The sequence below is a fragment of the Chelonoidis abingdonii genome, chromosome 4 (genome assembly GCF_003597395.2).
Source record: "Chelonoidis abingdonii isolate Lonesome George chromosome 4, CheloAbing_2.0, whole genome shotgun sequence".
In the NCBI taxonomy this organism is placed as follows: Eukaryota; Metazoa; Chordata; order Testudines; family Testudinidae; genus Chelonoidis; species Chelonoidis abingdonii.
The window spans coordinates 121,545,481-121,555,639 of NC_133772.1; the positions used below are offsets into that span (position 1 = coordinate 121,545,481).

Genomic DNA, 10,159 nt, shown 5'->3' on the forward strand with positions numbered 1-10,159 from the left:
AAATCTTGAAAGGCCACGCCTCTTCTGGTTGAGGTCATGCCCACGCTCAGGACTCCGGCGTACCGGGAAGTCCTTTAAGTTACTTTTACCCCTGCACATTTTTCAAGCAAGTAGGCAGAAGTCTATTCACAAAATGAGAATGCATATTTGTGCGCCACATTGACCAATAACAACATTTTGAGATACGTTTTCTGATATATGTACCTGAGTTGTACCTGCCAAAAAACATGTAGGAACAATGTGTGAATGATTAGGTACTTAGTCCAGATCTGTATTTGCACCCCAAGAAGACAGCAAAAATAACGGGAAGGTCTGTGTAGCATGGCCAGCTACTTAAAGGCTGAAGTGATTCTTCAAGGGAGTAAGACCTCAAACTCTTTTTGTATCAGATCCAGGGATTTGCATGTTCAAGGAAATAGGAATAATTGAAAGCCGTCTATTTTTATGGCTGTGCTCTCCATGGCTTAAGAAATCAACAACTAAAGGAGACACCACTATCTGGTTGTGAACATATTTAGAAAATGTTTTCACTGCTGTTTCTAAATTTCCTTCATATTAAAGTATAAGCCTTTCAAACACATAGATTATTCCATTCTTCAGTGATACACGTGTATACTCCAGTCTTCAGCACTGATACATTATATGATCATGACTGCTGCAATGACTTTCTTCTCTACTTCTAAAAAGTGTGGTTTTCATGGTACAAATATAAAGGGCCAGCTTGTGTCTGAGAGGAGGAGAAAATGCAGAGTCTTTCTAAAGTGGGACTGCTCCAGTATTGCCAGAGCTGGTCCCAAGCTTGAAGCATCCTTGCTGTATGAGGATGATCTATGATATCTAATGCCACAGAGAGGTCCGGAAGGATGAATATGGATCCCCTTCACTGGTCTATGGAAAGAAGGAAGTTAACCATGAGAGCAACAAGTGTTTCTATACCATGTTATGGCCTGAAGCCTGGCTGGGAGGGATCCACTGGTAGGGCTGGTCAAAAAAATTCCAAAATTCCAAAATTTTTCAAGAGAAAATTAGGTTTTTGAAGAAACAATTTTTTTTTCACAAAAAGTGTGTGCTTTCCACAGAATTTTCATTTTTCATCAAAAAACTGCCCCAGAACTGACAAGTTTAACCTGAAAATCAACATATTTATGCTATAAACGGAAATATTTTGATTCAGAAATGCTGTCATAGTGCCTCATGAGAGTTGTAGTTCGGGTGCCTCATGCTCCCATTCTGCTCTGTGTGCCAGGCTCCCTGGTAGGACACTATCTCCTAAGATGTGCTGCCTTCCCTCCCCAAAAAGGGAGCGTGAGGTGCATCATGGGAGATGTAGTCCAACAAGGGAGCCCAGCCCATATAGGAGACTTGGGAGCATGAGGCATTGCAGCAGTATTTCAGTTGGCAGCTGAAAAATATATATATTTATTTTTTTGCCTAAAAGTAGAAATTTTCTGCTGCAGGAGGAAAAAAAACATTTTCCAATCAGTTCCATCCAGGATACCTGAAGCTGACAGTTGGTGACATAGGTTGCTGTTGCTAGGTTCTCAGTTTGCTTGCTTAGCAAAGGGAGGGTAGACACTAGATGGTCTTTTTTATTTTGTTCACAGGTACAATAGGTTCCCCACCTAGACACTCTGAAGTTTTAGGGAGAATGTATATGAAAGCAGACAACAGGCAGCAATGCTGTTTTGTTGCTGTTTGATTGGAAGAGGAAGTTTTGATTTTAGAGCTTTTTCAGGTCTAGCAAAGAGATTGATTTTTGGCAAAGAGCTGCTGTGTTAGCAGAATATACAAGCATGGGTACTTTTACCTAGACATAAGTTCTATTGATTTGCTCTTTAGTCACTGAATGATCTACACTACCCCTGATGTCACACTAGAGAAAAAATAAGAGAGAAAAAGGAAGCAATTTCCCATCATAGAGTATTTGCAGTGACCAACTAGGCTGTTTGCATGACAGCATCTTTAAATAGAATCATGCACTGAAGTCCATAGAGTGACACCAGGGATCAGTTTGGCCCAAAATATTTCTTCATGAATGGATATACAAGCCATTTCGTATACTGATTCAGCAGTGCAGCTAGCAGCCTACAGTTTATTTTTTCCACAACCCCCAAAAGACAATATTGTTAGGTTTAGATTAATATCTGTACTGTACAGTGCTTTTAGGTTTTCCAATCTAGCACTACAAGAAATTATCATTAGTTTCGATTAACATATTTTGAGATTTATAAATAGAAAGAAAAAAAAGCATTTTCTTTCTCCAAAAAGTCAAAATTGAGCCCCCACTGGGAAAGAAAAAAGGACAAGGAATAGAGGCTGGGCTCACTGGCTTTCTGATTTAATGTCCTGTGTTTTCCATTATTTACAATTCATAATGGGTTTCCTGTCTTGACTGTTTGGGTGTCTTTGTAGAACCTTGACTGCTAGGCTTCCACCTATGGAAATGTGGACTCAGATAGGAATTTTAAATGACAATGGATATGAATTTTATGGGTTTGGGCTCAGGCTCCAGCCACTAAATCAATGGCAAAATTCACACTGTTTTCAATGGGTATGGGATCAAGCCTGTAGCAGATGTTACGCTGCATCACTAACGTTGACACAATTTAGAATAATCTGCCTTAACTACCTAGGGCCAGCCACAGGTTTTGCTGTACCCTATGGGAATTACCCTGGGCACCCTAACCCTAACCCTCTTCCTCTCCACTTGCGATTTGGTCTGCTGTGTATCTACAGATGATCCCCATCCCTTCCAGCCTGCTGTCGATGTAAAAACATGGATGTTCCCAGCTCCCCATCCTGTATTTGTCTCTCCCGGCACAAAAGCAATGCACTTCGAAATACTGAATACATTTCCCTTATATCCAGTTCTCTAGTTCCTTTATTTCATGCAGTTAATATCCTGCATTTACAGACAGAGGAGAACAAATGCAGATGTTTGTCATATTCAATGTGCTATTTTTTTGTTCTCTCAGCAAGACTGTTTTAACGTAATTGGACAGTTAATTAATCATTTGTTCAGCTTCTCTAGACCCTGTTCAAACTACAGCAAACATATTCAACATGTATATTACCTCTAATATGCCCATCATATTTAAGACAAATTTATTCATTTTGATTCTTTATAAACATCCCATTTACAGCAATTTTGTCTTTTCAATAAATATTAACCCCAAGCAAAAATGGTATTTGCAGACTGGAAAGAAAAAAAATCCATGTGGGAATATTTGCAAAGTTGCAAAACATATCTGAGTTGGAAAGCAACACAGCGGAGGACAGGAAAACAGGGCCGCTCTGTAATGCTCCAGCACAGATCTGAACTGTGGAGCAGAGCTTGGGCAAGTGGGAAAGACGGGAAAATCTGGTAATGCATCAAAGTAGGTATGACCATGAGGATTAATCCATTCATTGACTATTGAAGTAAATGGGAATTTTTTTATAGACTTCACTGGACTTTTGATAGACTTCAGGCCAATGAAGCAGAACAGAGTGGGAGAAGAGGTCAGTGTAGAAATTCAGAAGATTAGCTCTGAAACAGGGTTGTGGTAAAGTGAGCTCTGAAGCAGACAGCAGCTCAGATCCTCAGTTAAACAGCTCTTTCTTCAAATTTATTTGCTTTCATTTATTTCATTTCATTTCTAATTAGGGGGAAGTGCGCCCACTCTACTTTTGTGATCTCTGCTTACTTTTAGCACTGGAATAATGTGGGTCATAAGCATGTAGAACTTGGAGAGAATTCCCAGCTACTCTTTCAAAGCTTATAGAAGCCATAGTGATTTCCTGCCGGTTGTTTCGGCTTGCATGTGGCAAAACCCTTGATGCTGTAGCTAAGAGGTTATTTTCACTCAACTCTTCTGTTTTGTCTTCCAGGGTTCGGCATGACCACCCCAGCCACCGTTGGAGGAAAAATTTTTCTGATATTTTATGGCCTTATAGGATGTGCAGGGACCATTTTATTCTTTAACCTGTTCTTGGAGCGCTTGATCACGGTCATAGCCTACATCATGAAATCCTGCCATGAGAGACAGCTGAGGAGAAAAGGGGTCCTCCCTCATGACAGCTGGCGAGGCTCAGGGAACTCTGACGTGGACAGCTTGGCAGGGTGGAAGCCATCCGTGTACTATGTCATGCTCATTTTATGTGTAGCATCACTCATCATTTCCTGTTGTGCCTCTGCAATGTACACACCGATTGAAGGGTGGAGTTACTTTGACTCACTTTACTTTTGCTTCGTGGCCTTCAGCACTATTGGTTTTGGTGACCTGGTCAGTAGCCAAAATGCCCAGTATGAAAGCCAAGGCCTTTACCGATTTGGCAACTTTGTCTTCATACTCATGGGGGTTTGCTGTATCTATTCCTTATTTAATGTGATTTCAATTGTTATCAAACAGTCCATAAACTGGATATTAAAGAAGCTGGATTGCAGGTGCTGCCCCAGATGCCAAAGAAAATTCTTTAGGTCACGGAGGAATGTTGTGATGCCAGGGAACGTGCGGAGCCGGCGGAACATCTCCATTGAGACTGATGGCGTCAATGAGAGCGACACAGATGGACGCCGACTGTCTGGCGAGATGATCTCCATGAAAGATTTCTTAGCCTCCAACAAAGTGTCACTGGCCATCATGCAGAAACAGCTGTCAGAAACTGCCAATGGCTACCCAAGGCAGTTGAACTCTAGTTCTAAACATAATGGATTCTCTGGCGGGGTAGGAGCCCTAGCGATCATGAATAACAGGCTGGCAGAGACAAGCGTGGATAGGTAAAAAAAATTAGAAGATGGGAAATGCATCAACAAGTATAGAAGTAACTAGGGAATGAATGTCTATAAGGTGCCACAGGATTCTCTGCTGCTTTTAGGGAATGAATGTCATCAGAGAAGCAGAGCTAAATGAGCAGAACTCCTTTTGTTAGAAGGTCTCTCACTTTTGGGAGAGGGGCTGTCAGTTAATATCTGTTGTTCTTTGCACTACTCAGATCTCTATCTTCCTTTCTTCCCTTCCATTTGATCCCTAAACAGGTCACTGAAGCATAAATTTCAAACTAAATATAATGTAGCCCCAACACCAATTTTTTATGGCCTATTGTTCCTGTATTTATGTTAAGTTCAGTTTCAGGAATAAGGAATTGATGGCCTTGGGAAAAATCACCTTTCACAACACTGGACTGAAATTTGTATTGAACTGATATTTAGTTTAAAGTTGGTATTGGGGTTTTTGTTTGTTTGTTTTTTGTACCATTCTTTTTAGACCTGGTTTCTGAATGTAGCCTGTCTGAAACCAAAAGAGGAACCATTATAAGCCTTTCTCTGCACCATCTATACTCTTTCACTCCTGATTTAAGTGAGTGAAAATCAAATTTCTCTCTAAATCTAACTTCTCAAACAGATTCCAGATTTTCAAAACAGCTATTTCAGTAAAGCCAAATTCTGCTGTCAGATGCAGTGGTATAAATCTGGAGTAATTTCATCAAAGTCAGTAGAATTACTCTGCTGTTACACTGGTGTAAGTAAGAGCAGAAGTTGGTCCTGAGAATGTAATTTAGTCTTCCGCTTAGAGGGACATTGCCAAAAATGGTAGAGTCAAAATTAGACCTACTTTTGCTTTCTTATGTGCATTTGCAAAGTACATTTAATACTTGCTAAGTTAACTTTTCCTCTCAAAATTGAATCAATGAAATTTTCTTTGGAAAAAATATGAAATATGGATAGACAGCTCTCATGAACAACCCTACAGTAACAAACAGGGACTGTTTCTAACACTGTGTGAACAGTTCCCCCTCCTGACTGCAGTCAGTGAGCACTGACATAACATGAACATTTAATAAGAATGTTTACACAATGAACAGGTTTCACTGCAGAAACAGATTGCAACTTCAACATTCCAAGGCATTATTCCAAGTAACCATTAGCACAAGAAATGTAAGAAATCATGAAAAACACTTTTGACAGTGTCCTTTTTTAACATTTGTGTAAGTATCATACTCTTCCTGTTTTCTGGTGATGATAATGATAGGGTTTTGATTAAGAAAATGGAAAATTTATAACTCACCATTTTGCTAAATGAAAGGATCTGAGTGCTCATTATGAACTGGCTGAAGACCTAAATGAGAACTGTATTAATGGTCAGAAAAACATGGAAACAGGAAATTAGATAAGTTAATGGATATAGGGTGGCATTTTGCATTAGGTAACAGTAGAAATAAAGGATTAAATTTAAAGGAGACTGCTAAGTAAAAATTCTAAGCCAAATTCTGCTTCCTTTACATCCATGCTGTTAAAGTCAGTGAGGGTATGTGGAAGTAAATGAGCAGAATTTGGTGACATAGGGCCTGTTCTAGTGTTTATTGAAGTCAAGGGAATTGGATATAGGCTCATAGAGTTAAACAAAGTCTTACTTGCAGTACCCATAATACCATTTAGATTATTACAATTTAAAGACTTTTTAAATATCTAATATACTTTTCACCATTTATGCAATTTCTTTTTTTCATTTCATTTATGTGGAACAATGTAGGTGGACTGGTCTGCTTCATTTGTGTTAGGAATCCCTTTCATGCTCTGGTTCTTCTCCCTCGCCAATTGCTCTTATGTCTGGATTCATAACACTGCTGGGGAATACTTACATACTTTAAATATAAACTGAATTTAAAAATATTATTATGACATCTCATATGGGGTTTTGTAATTCAACACTTTAAAAACAAAACCAACATGTTGGTCCTACGCTATTGCACATCAGCACTGTTTATTTAACAACTACGTTGTAAAGAATAGTAAGCTGTTTGTAGGATTCCACAGCTAAAGAATCCAAATCCAAGGGCAAATCCTGCTCATCTTCCTTACACAAGTAGTAGCTCTGTTTGAAGTTGGTGAGCATGATTCTGATCTCACTCCATTTTTTACAGATGGCATCTCCATTGGTTACAATGGAATCACTCCTTATTTGCATAAACATAAGTGAGATCAGAATCAGGACCAGCGGTCCCACTTGTGTGAGTAAGGCAAGCAGGATTTGACTTCTAGGTTCTTAAAAACAACAATGAGTTGCCATTGATGCATTTTAGAAGATAATACCCAGCTCCATTACATTGCCATGCGTTATTTTCTGAATTTCCTCTTCTGATTATTACTGCATGTTAAGATACTTGGTAAAGAAAATAGTTCTATGTAGGCTGCCGCTCTCTGGATTCTTGCACTGATGCCTCTGTTCAGTGCCTCTCTTCATGGAATTCACCATCGTGGAAGCAATTCTGATGTTGTAAATGATCAGAAACAGTTTAGGGCCAGTTCAGGCCTTCAGGTGCAGCCCTCAGAAGAGGTAAAGTAAGTGTAGCCCTTGAAAGGGTGCAGCTTGCTTCTCCCCTTGTGCCTGGCCAGCTATTCTTGCCAGTGAGTGGGGCAGGGAAAGCTCTTGCAACTCCCTATCTTCTCCATCCCCTCCCCACCCACTTGCTCATAGGTCAGACCATCTGGAGATCATGGGTCTTGCATGACACAAGAGCCAGACCCAAGAGCCAGGTAGGTTTTACTCTGCTGAGCAAGATGGGGAAGAGGGGAGACGTTAGTCCACTTATTCACTTTCTCAACCGAGTAAAAACAAAGGCACAATGTGGCTGTAAATATATAGGCAAACAATTTATTATTTATTGAATGCCATTAGTCCATTCGCTGGTCAGTGTTATGTAAACCTAGAGGAAGGCCAGATCTCTGCCTCAAGGAGCTAACAATCTAAATGAAACACAGACAAGATAGTTTAGACATAATGTGATATCTAAATTAGAAAAGAAATAGCTTCTGTTTATAGACATACACGTCTTAGACAGCTGTGATGGGAAAGGAAACAGAAAAAGAATATGAGAGTTGTATGGTAGAGGAGGCTGGTAAAGTATTACAATCTGTAGAGTTGAATAAGAGTATGGCAGTGGTTGTTTAGCTCATAGAATATAGTGTATCCAAGTGGCAGATCACTAAACTGGCCATTGGATTGTTTCCAATGTTCCCCAAGTATGTGAAAATTGCTGTGTTTCTCTTTAGCTAAGGAATCTTATTCTGTGATACTTAGCCCCAGTTATTCATTCTCAGAAAGGAATCTTTACAACCCTTAAAAACGATGAGAAAATATCATGGTCATGAAAGAAAGGCATGCCCATACTGGGTCAGATAAATGGTCCATCTTGCCCAGTATCCTGTCTTCCGACAGTGGCCAATGCCAGGTGCTCCGGAGGGAATAAACAGAACAGGCAATCATTGAGTGATCCATCCTTTATCGTCCACTCCCAGTTTCTGGCAGTTAGAGGGTAGGAACACTCAGAGCATGATGTAGTATCCCTGACCATCTTGGCTAACAGTCATTGATGGACCTATCCTCCATGAAGCTATGTAATTCTTTTTCAAACCCTGTTATAGTACAAGTTCCACAGGTTGACTGTGTGTTGTGAGAAGAACTACTTCCTCTTGTTTGTTTTAAACCTGGTGCCTATTACTTTCATTGGGTGACCCCTGGTTCTTGTGTTACATGAAGGAGCAAAGAATACTTTTTCTCCACACCATTCATTATTTTATAGACTACTATCATATCCCCCCTTAGTCACCTCTTTGCCAAGCTGAAAAGCTTTTAAAATCGTCTCATATGGAAGCTGTTCCATACCCCTGATCATTTTTGTTGTCTTGCTCTGTACCTTTTCCAGTTCTAATCTATCTTTTTTTGAGATGGGGCAACCAGAACTGCATTAAGTATTCAAAGTGTGGGCATGTCAAGAAATTTATGTAGTGGCATTATTATATTTTTCTTGTTTTATTTATTATCCATCTTCTAATAGTTCCTAACGTTTTGTTAACTTATTGACTGTCCACTGCACATTGAGTGGATTTTTCAGAGAACTATCCACAATGACTCAGATCTCTTTATTGAGTGTAACAGCTAATTTAGATCCATCATTTTGTATGTATAGGCTGGATTATGTTTTCCAATGTGCTTACGTTGCTTTATCAACATTGAATTTCATCTGCAATTTTGCTGCCCAGTCACCCAGTCGTACGAGATCCTTTTGTAACTTTTTGCAGTCTGCTTGACTTTACTATCTTGAGTAATTTTGTTTCATCTGCAAATTTCCATCTCACTGTTTACCCCATTTTTCCAGATCATTTATGAATATGTTTGAACAACGCTGGTCCCCGTACAAATCCTGGGGACATCACTATTTACCTCTCTCCATTGTGAAAACTGACCATTTATTCCTACTGTTTGTTTCTTGTCTTTTAATCATCCATGAGAGAACCTTCCCTCTTATCCCATGACTGCTCACTTTGCTTAAGAGCCTTTAGTGAGGGCCTTGTCAAAGGGTTTTTGAAAATCTAAATACACTATATCCCCCTTGTGTGCATGTTTGTTGACCCCTCAAGGAATTCTAGTAAGATTGGTGAGGCATGATTTCCCCTTTACAAAAACAATGTTGACTCTTCCCCAAGAATTTATGTTCATCTATATGTCTGACAATTTTGTTCTTTACTATAATTTCAACCAGTTTTCCTTGGTACTGAAGTTGGCTTACCAGCTGTATTTCCAGGTTACTTCTGGAGCCCTTTTTAAAAATTGCTGTTGCATTAGCTATCCTCCAGTCATTTTTGTTACAGAAGCTGTTAGCTGTCCTGCAATTTCACATTTGAGTTCCTTCAGAACTCAGACATTAGGATGCAATATACAAAAAACCTGTAGGAGAACATTCAGTCTCCCTGGACACACAATGCAGGTAGCCATCCTGCAGCAAAAAACCTTCAGGACTAGACTTCAAAGAGAAAACTGTTGAGCTTCAGTTCATCTGCAAATTTGAATCATCAGCTCAGGATTAAACAAAGACTGTGACTGGCTAGTCAACTACAAAGCAGTTTCTCGTCCCTTGGTTTTCACAGCCTCAACTGCTAGAAGAGGGCCTCATCCTACCTGATTGAACTAACCTCATTATCTCTAGCCTGCTTCTTGCTTGCATATATATACCTGCCCTGGAAATTTCCACTAACATGCACTGACAAAGTGGGTATTTCACTCCACAGAAAGCTCATGCTCCAATACGTCTGTTAGTCTATAAGGTCCCACAGGACTCTTTGCTGCTTTTACAGATCCAGACTAACACGGCTACCCCTCTGATACTGGTTCAGAACTCT

The 10,159-nt window shown here is 39.7% G+C and overlaps 1 protein-coding gene across 1 annotated transcript in view; it reads left to right on the forward strand.

The window, feature by feature from the left end:
* KCNK13 (potassium two pore domain channel subfamily K member 13) overlaps positions 1-4,817 on the forward strand; it is a 153,799-nt gene extending 148,982 nt beyond the window's left edge. The window contains exon 2 of the mRNA XM_032784425.2: positions 3,871-4,817. Coding sequence (XP_032640316.1) covers positions 3,871-4,763 — 893 coding nt within the window. The 3' untranslated portion in view covers positions 4,764-4,817. The remainder of the gene's footprint in view (positions 1-3,870) is intronic.
* Positions 4,818-10,159: the final 5,342 nt, after the last annotated feature.